At 40.8% G+C, this 19,767-nt stretch overlaps 1 protein-coding gene across 1 annotated transcript; it reads right to left on the bottom strand.

Moving 5' to 3' along the window:
* Positions 1 to 5,491: 5,491 nt before the first annotated feature.
* Positions 5,492 to 15,765, bottom strand: hsdl2 (hydroxysteroid dehydrogenase like 2). The gene is made up of 10 exons (XM_004561875.4): positions 15,609 to 15,765; positions 14,147 to 14,310; positions 13,920 to 14,018; positions 13,698 to 13,812; positions 10,844 to 10,947; positions 10,652 to 10,750; positions 10,309 to 10,575; positions 6,051 to 6,200; positions 5,815 to 5,943; positions 5,492 to 5,721 (listed from the first exon to the last, which is right to left on the bottom strand). The coding sequence occupies exons 1-10, from the start codon at positions 15,623 to 15,625 to the stop codon at positions 5,606 to 5,608; spliced, it is 1,260 nt and encodes a 419-aa protein (XP_004561932.1). The 5' UTR covers positions 15,626 to 15,765; the 3' UTR covers positions 5,492 to 5,605.
* Positions 15,766 to 19,767: the final 4,002 nt, after the last annotated feature.

The raw sequence follows: 19,767 nt of genomic DNA, 5'->3' as shown, positions 1-19,767 counted from the left end.
GAGAGAAGGAAGACAGGATAAAGACATGCTGTGGAAGAGAGACAGAGGTTAATAACAGATATGATTCAATGCAGAGAGGTCTATTAATACATAGTGAGTGAGAAAGGTGACTGGAAAGGAAAAACTCAATGCATCATGGGAATCCCCCGGCAGCCTACATCTATTGCAGCATAACAAAGGGAGGATTCAGGGTCACCTGGTCCAGCCCTAACTATATGCTTTAGAAAAAAGGAAAGTTTTAAGCCTAATCTTAAAAGTAGAGATAGTGTCTGTCTCCCGAATCCAAACTGGAAGCTGGTTCCACAGAAGAGGGGCCTGAAAACTGAAGGCTCTCCCTCCCATTCTACTTTTAAATACTCTAGGAACAACAAGTAGGCCTGCAGAGCGAGAGCGGAGCGCTCTAATAGGGTGATATGGTACTACAAGGTCATTAAGATAAGATGGGGCCTGATTATTTAAGACCTTGTATGTGAGGAGCAGGATTTTGAATTCAATTCTGGATTTAACAGGAAGCCAATGAAGGGAAGCCAAAACAGGAGAAATATGCTCTCTCTTTCTAGTCCCTGTCAGGACTCTTGCTGCAGCATTTTGGATTAGCTGAAGGCTTTTCAGTGAGTTTTTTGGACATCCTGATAATAATGAATTACAGTAGTCCAGCCTGGAAGTAATAAATGCATGAACTAGTTTTTCAGCGTCACTCTGAGACAGGATATTTCTAATTTTAGAGATGTTGCGCAAATGGAAGAAAGCAGTCTTACATATTTGTTTAATATGTGCGTTGAAGGACATGTCCTGGTCAAAAATGACTCCAAGGTTCCTCACCGCGTTACTGGAGGCCAAGGTAATGCCATCCAGAGTAAGAATCTGATTAGATACCATATTTCTAAGATTTTCAGGGCCGAGTACAATAACCTCAGTTTTATCTGAATTAAGAAGCAGAAAGTTAGCGGCCATCCAGGTCTTTATGTCTTTAAGACATTCCTGCAGTTTAACTAATTGGTGTGTGTTATCTGGCTTCATGGACAGATAGAGCTGGGTGTCATCTGCATAGCAGTGAAAATGTATGCTATGTCTTCTAATGATACTGCCTAAGGGAAGCATGTATAATGTAAACAGAATTGGTCCTAGCACTGAACCCTGTGGAACTCCATAATTAACCTCAGTGTGTGAAGAGGACTCTCCATTTACATGCACGAATTGGAGTCTATTAGATAGATATGATACAAACCACTGCAGCGCAGTACTTGTAATACCTACAGCATGTTCTAATCGCTCTAATAGGATATTATGATCAACAGTATCGAACGCTGCACTGAGGTCTAGCAGGACAAGCACAGAGATGAGTCCACTGTCAGAGGCCATAAGAAGATCATTTGTAACCTTCACTAAAGCTGTTTCTGTGCTGTGCTGAGCTCTGAAACCTGACTGAAACTCTTCAAATAAACCATTCCTCTGCAGATGATCTGTTAGCTGTTTGACAACTACTCTTTCAAGGATTTTTGATATGAAAGGAAGGTTGGAGATTGGCCTATAATTAGCTAAGACTGCTGGGTCTAGAGATGGCTTTTTGAGTAAAGGTTTAACTACAGCCAGCTTGAAGGCCTGTGGTACATAGCCGATTATTAGAGATAGGTTGATCATATTTAAGATCGAAGAATTAATTAATGGCAGGACTTCTTTGAGCAGTTTTGTAGGAATGGGGTCTAAAAGACACGTTGATGGTTTGGAGGAAGTAATTATTGAAGTTAACTCAGAAAGATCAATTGGAGAAAAAGAGTCTAACTTAATATCAATGGTACTAAGAGTAGCTGTAGATAATATTACATCTGTGGGATGATTATTGGTAATTTTTTCTCTAATGATAAAAATTTTATTTGTGAAGAAGTTCATGAAGTCATTACTAGTTAACGTTAAAGGGATGGTTGGCTCAAAAGAGCTCTGACTTTTTGTCAGCCTGGCTACAGTGCTGAAGAGAAACCTAGGGTTGTTCTTATTTTCTTCAATCAGTGATGAATAGTAAGATGTTCTGGCTTTGCGGAGGGCTTTCTTATAAAGCAGCAAACTATTTCTCCAGGCTAAATGATGATCCTCTAGATTTGTGACACGCCATTTCCTCTCCAGATTACGAGTCATCTGCTTTAGGGTACGTGTTTCAGAATTATACCACGGAGTCAGGTACTTCTGATTTGAGGCCTTAGTTTTCACAGGAGCTACAGTATCCAGAGTCGTACGTAGTGAGGAGGTGAAATTATTAACAAGATAATCGACCTCTGTTGGGGTAGCGTTCAGATAGCTGCTTTGCTCTGTGTTGGTACAGGGCATTGGAGATGATAACAGTGGGTGGATTATATTCTTAAACTTAGTTACAGTGCTTTCAGAAAGACATCTACTTTGATAAAGTCTACTCTTCACCGCTGTGTAATCAATTATTGTAAAAGTAAATGTTATCAGGAAATGATCAGACAGGAGAGGGTTTTCAGGAAACACTGTTAAATGTTCAGGTTCGATGCCATATGTTAAAACAAGATCTAGGGTGTGATTAAAGTGGTGGGTGGGTTCTTTTACATTTTGAAAGAAACCAATTGAGTCTAATAACAGATTAAATGCCATGTTGAGGCTGTCATTTTTAGCATCTACATGGATGTTAAAATCACCCACAATAATTATTTTATCTGAGCTCAGAACTAAATTAGATATAAAGTCTGAGAAATCAGACAGAAACTCTGTGTAAGGCCCAGGTGGACGATAGATGATAACAAGTAAGACTGGTTTCTGAGTTTCACAGCTGGGGTGGACAATGTTAAGCATCAGGCTTTCAAATGAATTAAAAGTCTGTCTTGGTCTTTCATTAATTAATAGGCTGGTGTGAAAAATTGCTGCCACACCGCCCCCTCGGCCTGTGCTTCGAGATTTCTGGTAGTTAGAATGACTCGGGGGTGTTGATTCATTTAAACTAACATAATCATCCTGCTGCAACCAGGTTTCTGTAAGGCAGAGTAAATCAATTTGTTGATCAATTATTAAGTCATGTACTAACAGAGACTTGGAGGAGAGAGACCTAATATTTAATAATCCACATTTCACTGTTTTACTCTTTGGTTCAGATGTGGATACTGTATTGTTCTTTCTTTGTGATTGTTTATGTTTAAGTTGTTTGTTGCTGGTTTTTAGTTTGTTTTTTGTCTTTTTGGAAGCTGACACAGTCTCTATGGAGATGGGTTTTTGGGGGGGTAGCAGGAGGAGAGAAGCTGCAGAGAAGCATGTAAGACTGCAACTCTGCTTCCTGGTCCCAACTCTGGATAGTCATATTTTGGGGGGTTTAATAAATTTGTCCATATTTCTAGAAATGAGAGCTGCTCCATCCAAAGTGGGATGGATGCCGTCTCTCCTAACAAGACCAGGTTTCCTCCAGAAGGTTTGCCAATTATCTATGAAGCCCACATCGTTTCTGGGACACCACTCAGACAGCCAGCAATTTAAGGAGAACATGCGGCTAAACATGTCACTCCTGGTCTGATTGGGGAGGGGACCAGAGAAAACTACAGATGATATGCAGATGATACGCAGTTATATTTCCACCAGAAGGCAGAGAATACAAATGTAAATTAAATAACAGGAAGGCCTTACCAACATAAATATTAAGAGTATTCATGATATCAAGAACTACAGTATTGATAACTGACATTTGTTAAGTGATACAATTTAATGCACCCTTTTCTAAATAGAAGTAGTTTTTGGTTCCCAACTGGCACGTAAAAAAAAAAAAAAAGGCAGACAGTAATAATGAGCTAGTTCTCACCTGCTGCTCCTTGTTCCTGATGTTGCTATCACTCTGTAGCAACGTGTTTTTCATGTCCTTACTTGAATAAAAGTGCTAAAGACAACACAGTTAGATAGCCATATATTTGCATCAACAAGGTGATTCCCAAAATGCCTTCAGCCTAAGCCTATCTTTGCATGCCGTGCTGTCCTTAAAAATGTTAAGGAGCCTGGACAAGTGGAGGACAGAAGAAGTATGAGGCCTAAAAAAACTGCAGTGGACAAACCGTATGTGAAAGTTATGGAATTGGAAAAACAAAAACCTGACACTGCATCTGGACCTTCTGCTGATTGTTTGCTGTTCACTAAAATCTCATCAGAAATGGTGTCAGAATGGTGGCTGTCAAGAAGACATTGTTAAGGCCTGGAAAAAGGGCAAAAAGGCTGAGGTAGTCAGACAAGAAGATGCAGCTGTCTGATGGATTTATGACTGCAAATTTGAAAATTGTGGTTTAAATTGTTGTCAGTATATAAGGACGAGATCAGAAGAGAGGTCCAGCAGCCATCTGTAAAACACTAATAATTGAAGCAGAAAAAAGCCTCTAAAATTAAGATGACCCATCAAACATTTGTGGACATGCTATTGCATCAGTCTTACCTACAAACATTTGTTTACAGATGTTCTATAAAGTCAAGTTTTTAGTTTTTGTGTTTTACACTACGGGGCCACCGTAAAGAGCTCACAGGAAATTTAAATCATTAAAGTTTCACTGAAGCCTTCCTGCATGCACACTGGCAGCGTCATAGTTTAAAGTCAGAGACAATCAGGGCGCCTTCAGAGCAGCAGCGCCCCCTGGTGTTCCCGATTTGTATGAATAAAAATGCGTGCATTTTAACTTCGGTTTTACATTTTAAAGCTGATGCACTCAGGAATCTTTGAGTTTTTTTGTTAGTGTGTAATTAAAATTAGTTTCTGTTTTTAGCACCATGAAGAAATTAACCTGATTTAATTTCGGACAAGACAGAATAAGGTAGAAAGGAAAGTGGGAACAAATTAGAGAACAGACATGCAGGATTAGGGTTGTACTTAAACCCAACATGGGCCACCTGCTCAACCAGGTAAGCAGATCCCAAACTGATTTATTAGCAGTAAATCAAAACTGGAAATTAATCTAAATAAAATAGTAAATAGTATCAAAGCTACTCATGCTTTTACAGATTCACATAAGACCTTATTCAGGATTAAACAGGGTCAAACCAAAGACACACATCCATCAATTAATTCTGAAGGAAACTTCTAGTTGGCCCATTAATAATCATCAACTTACACCCATCTGTATTTCTTTCATTTTTTTGCAATTAAAATCTGATAATCTGTTAGTGTTTATAACTACTGATATGAAAACACATTTCACTTCAAAATGTGAAAGACACAGAACTATTAAAAATAGTCAGTACTGCGTTAATCCCCTGCATGCACTCCAGCAACAGTACTGCGGCAGCAGTACTGGTGTCTGATATCTGGCTGTACTTGCCTGCTGCTGTCATAACAGCTGTTATCGAGGGGAATAGATCAAATCAGTCTCTGTATCAGGCTGTAAACACGTTTATTTCTGCTGTAAAGCTGGGCATTTTAACGTGGGGCTGAGTCACTGCTGGAGCCTATAGTGGACATTGGTTTCTGATTGGCTGTCTGAACTCAGCTGAAGGAAGGTATTGGACACAGCCTGGATGTTATTAAGGTTGCTTTATTGAGGTGTTAATGTGTTTTTATTATTAAGGCAACATGTACAGGAACAAAGAGCAAGAGGGTGGGGCCTGTATACATGTGGGTGGGGTTTCATTTTCACAGTTTGGCCTTGTTCATGCGATTCATGAGTTTCTCCAACTTGATCGCCAGCGTCATGTCTCCTTTGATCTTCAGCTTCCCTGACATGAATGCCATCGTGGGCTTCAGTTTTCCTGAAATAACGAAAACTGCAGCTTCACTAATGTTTCCTATAGTCTTTTTTTTTTTTTTTTTTTTTTTTTTTTATTGCCATGGTGACAGGTTACCTGAAAACATCTTGCTGAAGTCACTGGAGTCCATTTTCATGACAACGTCAGCTTTGGTGGGGGGCTCACCCTGCCCCACGCTGCCCGAGCCAGTCTTCAAGTCCAGAAACCAAACGCCAGTGTGCTCTCCTATATGAACATAAACAAGTGTTGAAGACACGCCCATTGAATCTCTTTATATGGACATAAATGTTAAAGACACGCCCACTGGACTTGCCCCTTTAATTCCTTGTTACCTGACAGGTCAAACTGATAGATGCCCTGAGTAGACTTGACAACGTCTTCATTAATGACTCCTTTGATGGCATCAAACGTGGTTTCCACTGGGCCTCCAGAGGTGGGCGTGGCTGATGATGAGGATGGTGGTTTAAAGGCTGGGGTTGCCCCTAGGAAAAAATAAGAAGGTGTTAAAAATGGTAAAGACCCCGGGGCTGCTGGGATGTCAAAGTCAAAGCCAACGTCTTTATTTTTTTTAGTTTTAGTCTTTTCACCAGGTGACTGGCTAAAAGAGCTCCAGGGTAATAAACTTAATGTTCCCATTTATTCTTGATAATGTCACAGTGACTGAAAGTATTTCTCCTAACACAAATTATTGCACTGCATTTTATTTAGATTTGAATTTGTTGAATTCCTTTGTTTTTCCTATTTAACGGAGTCCCTTCATAATTCTTTTTTTTACTTTATTGATCTATTTCTTAGACAGGACAGGTGTTCTATTCGTTACAGTGACTGTGTCCCAATTAAGAGACCGCACGCTTGAAGTACGCATTTTGAGTGCGATTACGTTACCGCCACGCGACGACGGCTGTCCCAATTCGAAGTGTACTTCAAATGCGTACTCCAAATGCGCTGTCGATTTCCCCAAATATCAAGCGTGGTCCGGTGCGCGCTTCGTGGTCCCATATAGCCCACAATTCATAGCGCGGCGGTGGGTGTGGATAATTTTGCCGCAAAATACGGCAGAAGGGAGCGGCCGAAGAGTGAACTGTCAAAAGCAAGTACTGAATATTGTGTCACTTATTTATGTGCGAAAGTTTAATAATGAAGAACATTAAAACATTACTGTTGGCCACATGTCGGCAAAGTTATGTGACATTAGCGATGTTTGTACTTTCAGCGTTTACTTGCTTTTAAAGCCTTTAAAATATAATAATACAATAGTCGACCTTAATCTTACAGAGATTGTGATGATTTTGTGGATAATTAAAGTCAGTCATATATCCACAAACACAACAGGCTGAAAGTCAGTGATGCTGCTCGGTTTGCAGTCCTGAATATCACGGCACAAGCAGGATTCACTGCACTGTTAATGTTAGCTATGTTATATTGCTGCCTCTGTTCGGTGGTGTCGAGCCAAACGGACTTTAACGTGTGTTTAAACGAGCTGACGGTTCACTCGTTAAGCTGAAAGAAAGATGCTTTAATCACAGGAGTCACACATGTGTCCACTGTACCATCTGGGAACTCTTCTTGTTTAGCACTCGTAATAACACAAACACTAAATCCTCCTGTTTGCAGCAGTGTGTACACCTGAGACACCTGTCTGTCTGCCCTGCACTCTCTCTCTGTTTCTTTCTCTCTGATTGTGTAATAAAAGTATGAACGTGTGTTTATAAGTTACACTTGTGTTTGAATCCTGCAGCTTATCACACATTTGATTTCCATGTGTGACAACTGCAAGTGTCCAGAGTGAGGACAGACTGAGGGACACACTGCTGCACATCATCTGTGAGGCTTTGCACCCCTGATGATCCACCAGGACAAACTCAGCAGTGTGTGAGGAAGAGGAGGAGGAAGAGCCAGCAGCAGCTGACAGATGGAGAGAATAGACAGACTGTTCCCTGTTTGTGAAGGACTGCTAGGAAAGTTTGAAATAACTAACAGTCTGTCCTGAATCAGTCTTATTAGGTAATGTTCAAATAATTTGATCATTCCAGTGTTTTCAGTGTGGGAGAAAGTACTCAGGGCCTTCAAGTTACACACTATGAAAGGCAGCAACAAGTTTAATATTCAGAAACCTAAAGTATGTATCAGCAGCAGAATGGACCTAAAAATAAATGTTTGTTCCAGTTCTATGAAGCTTTGAGTATTTTGGATTAGTAGCACTGCTGTGTTTGTTGCATCATATTGCTGTAATTGTTTATATGCTTTATATATTCTGAGGTAAGTTGATCTATAGTGTTACATCATATTCTATAAGGATGTTATGTGTTTGTAGACTTTCTGCCCAGTTTGACCCATTTAGCAGAAGTCCGCCTGTTTAAGGCTCTGATATCTATTCTGTATGACTTAAAGCAGTTATGACATGGTCTGATTTTCTCACCCAATAAAGGAATATTTCATATATCAGTCTACTCTTCATTTTATCAGAAACAGTTATCACAGCTTGTACATTTTCTTTTTATAAATATATGTAAGCAATGAGCCAAATGTGTTGCCAACAACAATAATAAAAGAACAATATTTGTCTCTTATATATGATACATCTATATATACACTGTCAAAGATACTTGTCTTTAAGTGAAGATTTAATGTGACAGGAAATATAAATAACTGCAACTTGAATCTTTGACACAGAGTTCAAGCTCACTGCTGTAATATATCCTGTAAAATATATATCTATTTATCCATCTATATATATCATAATAATCTGACAATACATATAATATTGGCCATATTATATTTACTAGAGATGGCACGATACCACTTTTTTATGTCCGAAACCGATATCATACATTTGGATATCGGCCGATACCGATATGAATCCGATATAGTGTGTTTTTTAATTAAAACTGTTTTTTTAATATCTTGCTGCATTTTGTATAAGTTCATACTCAAGTTTAAATAAACAACAACACTAAAGCTATTCTGTTATACCTGTATGCAAAAACTACACTGCACCCAAAATATTTCATAGTTCAATACTGATCAATCTAATAAACTTAAACCTACTCCATCCATCCTCCCTATTCTGGTATTTTAAAGAGTAAGCAACCTAATTAATAGGGTTGCAAACTCCCAGCAAAAAAAATAAATAAATAGGGAACCACCCTCCACCTCATGATGCTTAATCGACGTAAAAACTTTAATTTGATGAAGTGTGAAATAAAATGCACAGAAATCAATTATTTTTCAAGAATAATTAAATAGATTCAACATCTTTCTTCAACAGAATTGCAGACTGCACAGATGGAAAAAGTACTATAGCTTACTAGGGTATATTAGACTTAACGTTACTATATACAGTAATGGACTTCTATACATTTTACATCAGATTAAAACTTTGGGTGTAAGATTCAGATAATTATTTATTAAAAGCTAGACATTTTAAATGAGAATAAGAAAGAAAAGTATGTCTTTGTGCCCCCTTTTCCCTGTTCATGCCCTATCGGCCCCCCTGGCTAAACTTTGCTAGATCCGCCCCTGCACAGTTACCAGCGTCAGCTACGTAGAAAAGGATCCTGGTGTAGAAAGTAATATTAAATAAATTCTAACAACAGCTTATCAAGGTTAAACGTGCTGGTGTTGTTCAGCCTCTGGTTTCCTCTTTCTGGCGCGAAGTGGGCGATAAACAAACAAGAGAGACGGACTCGTGACAGAAAAGCCGATCAGCTGATCATTGATCAGTTTCACGATTGAAGTAGCAGCAGGAGAGGGAGGGAGAGAGAGAGAGGCAGTCGCTCCATATATCGGTTGTTAAGCTTAACGCTGGAATGCTTTACAAATATTCAGAGATGAACTTACACACTTGCTTTACTTCTCTCTGGGATAACTTCCTCGGAGATGAATGCCAGTTTGGTAGCGAGGCTCCAAATGCTGAACCAGACAACAGATCTCGCACGCCACAGCCGCTCTATCACGTGACACACTGCTCCGACGTGCTACGGTTATGAGCCGAGTTAGGCCGTGTTGCAAGTTTTGTGAGGTGCTTTTTTGATATTTAATGGACCGGATTACATTTTTTTTTATTTCTCTCCGATATCCGATCCAGTAATTTAGGTCAGTATCGGACCGATACCGATACGTAATATCGGATCGGTACATCTCTAATATTTACATTACCAAAGTGAGATGACTTTAGTCTCATGAACAACATTAGCTAATTGTTATTTACTCACTAATCTTGAAATGACTTCAGTACAGAAATGAAGCCCAACAATCATGTTTTACAGTCCCGTGGTCTCAGCCTCAGATACTCAACTAATCAAAGTGATGTCATGACAAAAATGAATGACCAAGAAAACATTTTTCTCCTTCATTTCTGTCAAACAATGCTGTATGAAACGTTTCTCGCGGTTAGTATCATGGTAGCTAGGCAACCTGAACAGCGCAACGAAGGCTAGACCGTCCCATTTCACAAGCCTCTCACTTCCGCACTTCTCGTACTTATAGTACGCACCGTACGTAGTACGCGTAGTGCGCGTACTTCAAGCGTGCGGTCTCTTAATTGGGACACAGCCAGTGCCTGGCAGGCAGCAGTGTGTTTGTTTGTACCGTGCTGCTCCATCTTCTCCACCAGTGACTCTGGAGTCTCATCCAGGAAGAAGTCTGGCAGCAGAGGGTGACCCGGCTGGACAGCGTACTGGTCGAAGTCTTTGACGCCCTGCTCTCTGAGGAACTCCTCATCCACCAGGAAGTGACCCGTGTAATCTTTCGGACGGGACAGGATGGCGTAGGCAGCGTCCGCTATGATGTCAGCTTTCCGACACTGTTTACTGACACCCTCTCCCCCCAGCATGTCCATGGCTGCTGTCTGAATCGCTATGGCAACAACACAGAGCAGGGTTAATATTACAGAATAAGTGTTAGCATTGTTAGCATGCTAACAGCTACTCACCTGTCCTCGGCCAGAGGGCGTTGACGGCAATTTGACCTCTGAACTCTTCAGCCATTCCCAGTACGCACATGGACATGCCATACTTCGCCATTGTGTAGGCTTTAAAAAAAACAAACAAAAAAAACAAATCAGACATGTAAAGGTTGTACAGATGCATGATGGGACACAGGGCCAGATAGTTGCTATAGTTACCGGTGTGGTTCTTGAACCAGACGGGGTTCAGGTTGAGAGGCGGCGACAGGTTCAGGATGTGAGGATTCCGACTCTTCAGCAGGTGAGGGATGACCAGCTTAGACCTGAAACACAGACCCATCAAACACGTGTGACCACATACATGTTACTGTCCACATGTATTTGAAAACCTGTTCCAGTAACACAAGTGTTTTCCTAAGTGTCTTGTTTTCTAATCATTGAAAGACAAAGCTGTATCTGATTACATGAATACGCTACACTCTGCTCCAGTTCATACTGCCCTCTGCTGGTGTTGTCATGCTTTGCCCCACAACACAGATCTCACACAGTATCAGTTTAAAAGGAGGAGCATCTTTCCCCCCCCCCTCACAGGACTGTCAACCTTACACAAATGACTTTAAGTTTAAATGTTAAAGTCACTTTCATGAGTGATACTGAGGGGAGGCAGGAGGAAGTGACACGCAGCTGACAGGGCGACACGTTCACCCTCTGAAACCCAAAACACACAAAGCGCTCATCAGCCCACACCACGAGTTTATTCCCAACTCCCAGGATGAAGACACGTTTACATGTTCACAGCGATGCATGAGTTCTCTTTACTGTGAACAGATGTGGGCGAATATCAGCTGAGCAGCAAGATTAACTCATAACATCTGCCCTGAGTTTCCTTTTACACCTGTACTCATACCAACTGTCCATCGTGGCCTCACAGCCAACTTTTCACTGATGGATATGAGAAAGTTTCGCCTGAAATAATGATGTGTACAGAATAAATGGCTAAAAATCGAGTTGTCACTGATCACTGACCATCATCCATCAGCTCACCCTGATCTGAAATGACTTAATCTAAAACTGGACTAAATGCAGTTTAAATAGTTTTTGCACTATGAGCTGTTTAGACACCGTTCCAAGTTCAAATATGATGCAGTCATTAAATGCTGCAGGGCAAAATTTTAAATGTTCAACAGAGTCTAAAAATATTAAGTTTGACTCTCGAAGTCACCAAAGTATCTGTTTTTATCTGAGTCCTATACGCAGCCACTCTTTTTTTATTTGGGCTCTTCAGCCTGTATTTTGACAGGCTAGACAAGAGAGCACGCAGGCGTAAACACACAAACACAGCAAATAGCTTGAGCCCAACTCAAACCAAGGCCTCTGAATTCGTCTCGGGGCAAAGGTGTAACCTGCTCAGCCTGCTGAGGAGTACTGGCAGCACTGGAAGGTTTTCAGCACGTATCGAGTTCTGGTTTTTCCAGTCTCATGAAACTCTGAAGACACGTGGCTCCTTAACTCCTTAACTTGACTCACAAAATGCAAACCGTCCATCTCCTCAACTCCAATACTAAGTAATGACACCCAAATCACAGCACATCGTGTTTTGACGCACACAGAGCAGTGTACTGATAGTGTGGTAGATTACAAGCGCGACTGGTGTTTAGACCAAACCTGTTTAATGAGTGCTTCCATCATGCTCCGCTCATACCAGCGGCTCGTGAAGTTATCAGGCAGGAGTGTTTATGGAGAGCTAGATTATGATGTTATAGAAAGACTGCTGTAGCACCCATGTATGCTCATTGAGTGCCACCTAGTGTCATTTCAACTTTACAGCAGGACCATCTGAGGACAGAGGGTTAAAGAAGCTTAAACAGACATGCACCTCTTACTTGTGACTTCTCTACCTTCAACTTGGTGGGAAACATGATGTGAGGGAAGTGTTTGAAAGCAGAAACTATAAGGAGACGTTTGGTGCCCAGAGAATTTGACTTTTAACCACACTATATGGAAATTTAAAGAAATAGCAACAGATGTCTTATTTCAGTGATCCAGTGAAACCTTTCCCTGCTCCATGTCTACGATTTCTATAAGTGAAGAAAAATTCCTTCCATTCGTCAATTATCCTAAAGGGTGAAACACACATTACTAATGTAAACTGAACTCAAGTGAACACTGAACTCACTTTGATAAGTTAATCTTTCATGATCTGAACAATTTCTATAAATCATGCAAATCAGTTATTACAGCAGTGCAACGTTTAACAACCTGCTGGTGGAAAATTAAAGGACACCAGCAGCATTTCCACGATGCGCTCCACTCACTCAGGTTTCTGAACAGCCTGATGAGACGGTGTCAGCTCGTCTCCTAAAGTGTGGTCTTCTTCCTCTGCTATGAGCTGATAAAAACATGTGGCTACTTTATTCCCGCTAAAAGCACTGAAACTTGTTTCTTTGATATTTAGTGCACTTCAGCTCAGCTCACGGGGCAGGGGTTTACAAATATACTTGGCAAACAACAGGTTGCAGGACAAAAACACCACCGGAGAGTTGTGTCACTCCATCAGTTTCAAAACTTGAAACAGTTTGACGACCTTTATGTTTACTTTGGTGGTACATGTTCTCATGAGGTGTAGTGTGTGTTTGAGAGTCACACCGTTTTGGTTTAAAGCTACAAGAAATGTAACTATGCTGTTGTGCTCACATCATCATCAGGTCACATGGAAACATCATCTTTTTTTGATCCACTGGATTACAAATGCAGACTCTGCTCTTTATTTGCCCGTTGTCATGGTGAATCAGTGATGACAGCTTTCTTTTATCAACTCAGAGCTGAGTGATTAACCCTGATCAGCCTTTCTGGCACTCAAACAGTCACCTGTAACTCCTCACTGTAAACATACTTCCTGTATGTGAACTCACAGTTTACAGGAGACAAGCTGGTTACCTGCTCTACCTGTTCTCACCTGTCACAGACCTGGAACTACCAATCGTGTCTGCGTGTGATGGATGAGTTGCTGTAGCTTTAAGCGTCTTAGCTCACTTCCTGTTTAAAAAAAACAAACGCAGGTATGTGCTCATACGTCAGGTAAGTTCCTCTCAGGTTGATTCCCAGCATCAGGTCGACCTTTTTCATATGCGTCTCCAGAGTTCCTGTCAGACTGATGGCACTTGCATTGTTCACCAAGATGTCGATGCCTGCCAATCAGACAGGAACTGATGATGTCACTGATAAGGTGGTGTGTTGCCAGGATAGAATTTACTTCCTGTTCTGATTAAAGGTGATTTTGAAAAAGTGTCTTTACCTCCAAATGCGTCAACGGCTTTCTGAACAGCATCTCCGATCTGCTGCTCATCACGAATGTCCACCACGCATGGCAATGCCTTTCCGCCCGCTGCCTCCACTGCAACATGCGCGCACGCACACACACACACACACACACACACACACACACACACACACACACACACACAAAATGTAAGTTCAGAGACAAAGGTTGTTCGTTACCTTATTGACCTGTCAGCGCCTCACCCTCCTGTGCTGCGGTGTAGATGGTCCCGGGGAGTTTGGGGTGGGGCTCAGCAGTTTTGGCAGCAATCACGATGTTGGCACCATCTCTGGCAGCTTTGAGAGCTATGGCCTTCCCGATTCCTCGACTCGCTCCGGTGATGAAGAGCGTGCAGCCAGCTAGCTTCCTGCAGCAGGAAGAAAGTTAACCTATATGCCAACACCTCCCTTCTCCCCTCAATGAAAATAAGACAGAAGAAAATTAAAAGAACCTAAATAATCTGCCCTACATTTTTTATTTCTTGTTTTAAGTTAATTAAATGTTTAATATTCTTAAAATAGGAAACAAAGGAATGCGTTAATTTCTTTAAAAACAAATTAAAGAAATTTCATCGGTTTGTACGGGCCATATTTGAGATTAAATTAATAAAATGTATATATTTGACACACACGGGACTCTGAATTGTTTGTCAATTCCAAATATGCAAGTTTCTGTTGGTTTTTAATAGTAAAACCTACACAGCAACATTGTTTTATTTTGAAAATTCACTTCCTGTAAGGTTAGCTTAACTACACTAGCGTTCAGCGGCTGTTCGAACAAAAAAAATCATCTGAATAAGTCTCAGTCCAAAAACGAGCTTCAGGCAAACTTTTCCTGCTAAAAAACAAATAAAGGAGGGAGTGTTTAATTAGCCCGGGAGCTAACAGACAGAGGTAGTTACACGGTAGCTGCTGCTGCTGCTACAAACTCCTACATCTGACGCTTTGAACGCTACAACTCAAAGGTCAAAGGGCAGACAGAGTACAGCCAAATTGCGAATTATTTATGAAAGACACAGTTATAACAGTTCGGCTCCACTATGGTCGAAAACGTTTATTTATATTAAAATGGCCACTTGTTAGTGGGTTGATTCCTTGGGATTGTCGAGTGGATGCCGATGCAGCTAATTAAATGTTTAAGCTGAATTCAGACTGATCACCTGTGACCAGACGCAGCAGATAAGATCCTGTAATTTAAAGCAATGCCACCAGCTCAGTTCCTCTCCCGTGAGGTACCAGTTTAAAACTGTTTACATACACTACAGTTCTACAGCTTTTCTCTGCTCTGAACTCTAAATCAGGTGGTTAATAAATGCAGACCACACAAGTTTCTGAACAGAAACAGCCTGTTTGCATGCAAGGGCAGAATCTCATCGTGAATAAGCAGTTGCCACCAGATCCAATACAATAACCTTGGACTTCATAATGCCTTGCTCAAAAAGACAGACGACAAGAGAAGAAGAACAAAGTATAGCAGATTTACACAACGGAACTCTTCATCATTAATTCGGCTGCGTTAAAACCCTCAAATCGAACCATTTTATTAATTTAAAACCTCCGCTTGTTCCAGGGCTGCGTAGCATTCCGTGACGACACTTCGTGCGAACCGCGGACTTTACACAGCGAACTTTTGAATGGACTACTGCGTGCAGGAGAAGGCACTCACCCTGTGTTCTGGAGCATGATGGGGCTCAGGTGAGTTGAAATGTAGAGGAAGCGATCACAGTTTGTGCACAAATTAGCTGTGGGTCGTCTTCTTCACCTTTCACCCAATTCAAGCGCCCCACGCCACAGCCGGAAGTCATACATAACTTCCGGTCCGCATACCGACGAGATGCATCAATCGGACTATAATTTTTTTAATTGCTTAGAGTTTGCTCAAAATTCATTCACTTGTGTAAAATACTGCATTTTGTTCAGTTCAATTATTTTCATATATAGTACAAAATCCCAACGGTGGCAGTCCGACACTAACACATGTATGCAACCAAAAACCATTTTTTTGACTGTTTCTTAGATTTTCATCTCACTGAAACATTCAAAAATATATATTTTTTAATTCCATCTCGTCAGGTTTGCTAGCAGAACTCACGTTTTTAGTTTAATTAAGCGTGCAATGTCCCTTTTAAAACTGAACTTTGGTATCGTATACTTGAGTCAAAAAACCATAACCAATAATTATTTCTTACATTAATGTAATATTTCTAGAAAATGAAATAAATTGAGGGGGGTCAGTAGGAGTGGGAGGGTACCGTAGGTTTGGCGATGTGAGGAGCTCAGATGATCCCCAACAGGTTTGTTTTGTTCATAGGGAAAGGTAAGGAATCTCAGAAAAATTATGCATAGTATTGAAAATCAAATATTGATTTTTGTCATTGCTGTTGTGCTTTTTATAATGTCAACTCCTCATGTTTTGCAAAAAAACCCAAAAAGAAAACAAAACAAAACTGTACGTCATGGAGGCAACTGAAGATCATTTTTTGAGTCAACACCCTAAAAAACATGAAATTTACCAAAAGTATTCCATGCAGCTGAACAGTAGCGGTTTCTGATACGGGCGACACGGGCGGTTGCCCGGGGCGGCATCGTGGTGGGGGCAGCATCACGGGCATCGGCAAAAAATAAAATTGCTCGTAGGCTACTCATGCTGCCCTGACATCAGCCAGCGCATAGTGGGACTGGCGCAGGCACCAATCGGTTTTCTATCCCACATTTTCTGGCAGTAACGGTGTGTTCACACCGAACGCGATAGAGGCAGGCAGAGCGTCAGGCTTAAGGGCGCCCTCCGTTTGCGAGGTGCGCCTACTGCTTGCGGCACAGGGAGGAGAGGGCGGGGCGGCGGGGGATTCTCTGGCTGGCTGGAGCAGCGTCTAATAACAAACTCGGAAAATAAAACAAAATAAAAAACAAACCAACGAACACGAAAACACCAGAGATCATGATACAGACTTATAATTTGCACCGATGTTTTTTCCAAATTCTATACGAGAGCCCTCGGTGCGCCTGCTTGCTGCTGAAGTCAAAGTAAACTTTATTGTCATCTCCGCTACATACAGTCCAGTAGAGAGACAAGATGACGAGGCTCCAGTTACAGCAGTGCAAGTAAACAAACAATAAATATAAGAAGAGTGAGAAAATAAATATAAGCTTTAGGACTAGGGGTAAAGGGATCAATAACAATTTAAAATTTATAATTTACAGTTTGATGATTTAAAGTCTCACACAACCCAGGGAGTGTTCGCCCAGGGCGCCAAACAGGCTAGGACCGCCAATGCAGCTGAATTTTTATTTTATTTTATTTTTTTCAGACCTGTGTAATGCAAAGAAAACTGAAAACACCAACAATCACATGGCTCCCTGTGAGCAAGCACTTTAGCGACAAAGGGAAGGAAAAACTTCCCTTAAACAGGAAGAAACCTACAACAGGGATAGGTAGCCATTAGAGCAGGAAGACAGGACAAAGACACACTGTGTAAGAAGTTAAACGCCATCTTGTAACCAATTTATTATACATATATATTAGGGGTGCAACGATACTCGTATGGATATTGAACCGTTCGATACAGTGCTTTCGGTTCGGTACGCATATGTATCGAACAATACAAAATTTTTAATTTATTTTATCAACTTTCCTTCTGACGATGCTGTCTGTGTTGAGCGCTCAGTGGATCTGCATTCGACTACACCGCCTAGGCTGCACTGTCGAGTGCACATCCACTGAGCGCAGCGCAAGCTAGCAAGACAGAGGCCCTTTCTCAATTCTCAAGTACGTACTCGCCGAGAACGCACGGGAGTACAGACTCGAGATTTGTACAATTGGAACACCAGCGTACTTGATGATGTCACAGGTCCGGAGTTTTTACTGCTGTCCCCTCTTAATTTAACTGTGAGTAATATGTTATGAAGCTTAACTTTAATCACAGCCAAACCGGTTTACTCAGGAACAAATAAAACACTGAAATAAACCAAACATTAACATTTAGAAGTGATCTAAGTGACTTATATATCATGTTTAACCTCAGTAGTGAAATCTCTATTAATAAAAATTTATTTTTTTGATCCAAAAAAATGTTCATGCCTTTTTAATTTGTCATATTAATATATATATATATATATATATATATATATATATATATATATATATATATGCACACACACACACGTGTGTGTGTGTGTGTGTGTAAAAGTGAGTTGAAATCTTGGTTTGCACCAATAACTGAAGAGTTAGCAGATGTTGAATCAACAAACAAGAAATCAAAAACAGAATTGTGCTAAAAACTGGCAGAGTTCCTGTGTTTCAGAATATAAGACCTTATATAAAATATAAGACCTTATATAAGGTCTTATATTTTAAAGGTTGCAGTGAAGGTGAAGGTGGCAGTGCTGAGCAGACTGTGACCATGAAGCTAAAATGTTGCAGGAGAAACATATTGGACAGTGAGGATACTTTTGTAATCATGCTTGGACAGAGTTAAGCATCTTGGGTTATGATATTTGATAACAAAAAAAAACAAAAAAAACAAAAAAAACTTCTAGTCTGAGCAGGAAATGTAATGAAAATCAGGAACAAACTGTTCACCTGTGGCACCATGAACTAATTTTTTTTCATCAAGAGACAAATAAAGGAAATTTGTTCATCCCCTCCCAGATATGTGCTTCCAACAGACTGACAAGGCTGGGCGCACAAAACAAAAACAATTAGACCAAAAAGGACACAGGGAACAGTTTGCACTGTTGTCACTGATGTTTACAAACTGATACAAGGAGGTTTGGTGTCTGTCCAGGGTCCTCTTCAGAACTACATGTATAACTCACCTGTTTCCTCTTTAGCCACTCCTTTAGGGGCCTCAATCACCAATTCTCTGCATGTTTTCCTTCAGTACATCCATCAAATGTCTGAGGTCTAATGTCAAAAACACCTCAGACTTTGTCTCCAAACCGCTGAGCCTGAGCTCATGTGCCCTTTTCTAACCCCGCCCATCCTGCTCAGCACCAAAAGAAGAGATTTTAACATCTTCAGCTCACCCTCCTGCCTTTTTAATCAGTGCCACCGTCCCTGAACCATCCATCACAGCAGGTCTCACTACGAGCTTATCAACTCTCCCTTTCACACATCACCCACTCATCTCTGTCCACTCCACCTTCCTTGTGCACTGTCTGTTGCTTTGGACGGCTGACCCTGGGTAATTAAACACTACCTTCACCATCAGATTCTGCTCCTTGCATCTTCACCTTTATAACTCACCTGATTAAACTGTATTGAGGCTTAGAGTTTGCATTATTAGGGGTGGTCCTCAGACAGGTGCTGTAGTTTCTAGCTACCTGCTAGGCTTCACCTCAGCTAATTTAAGTCCCTTTACTGGACCTGTGGACCGTGTTTGAGCGGTTGGAGCTTTTTATTAAATAGTGTTATAAAATCTGCTGTGGAGTCAAATGTACTAACAGACATTAAAAGTCTGAGGTGGAGTTCTGATGAGTGAAATTCTACAATTCAGCATTTAGCAGGTATCTGTGTCTGTACAGTAGATGGGTGATGTCATAGTGGCTACAGCTGGTCTGTCTTCAGTCAGATAAAGTTAAGAAAAAAGAAAAAGGATTACACTTCAGACAACAGTCCGATTAATTTCTCCAAAATATACTAATACTAGAGGTGGTAGTCCAATGTGGAACAGCCATGGCAGGGAAACCAAATATGACAGTCTAAAATAGTACAACACTGCTCTCCCCTTTAAATATTAGGCACCCAAACAAGAACACTCAGGAGTTCAACAAAAAGTGTGAAAAAAGTGCTTCGTTTTTTTTGTTGTTGTTTTTTTTTTAAAATA

The sequence above is a fragment of the Maylandia zebra genome, linkage group LG7 (assembly GCF_041146795.1).
Source record: "Maylandia zebra isolate NMK-2024a linkage group LG7, Mzebra_GT3a, whole genome shotgun sequence".
NCBI lineage: Eukaryota > Metazoa > Chordata > Actinopteri > Cichliformes > Cichlidae > Maylandia > Maylandia zebra.
The sequence above is the reverse complement of the archived record's forward strand: the minus strand, read 5'-3'. Positions and strand labels throughout refer to the sequence as shown.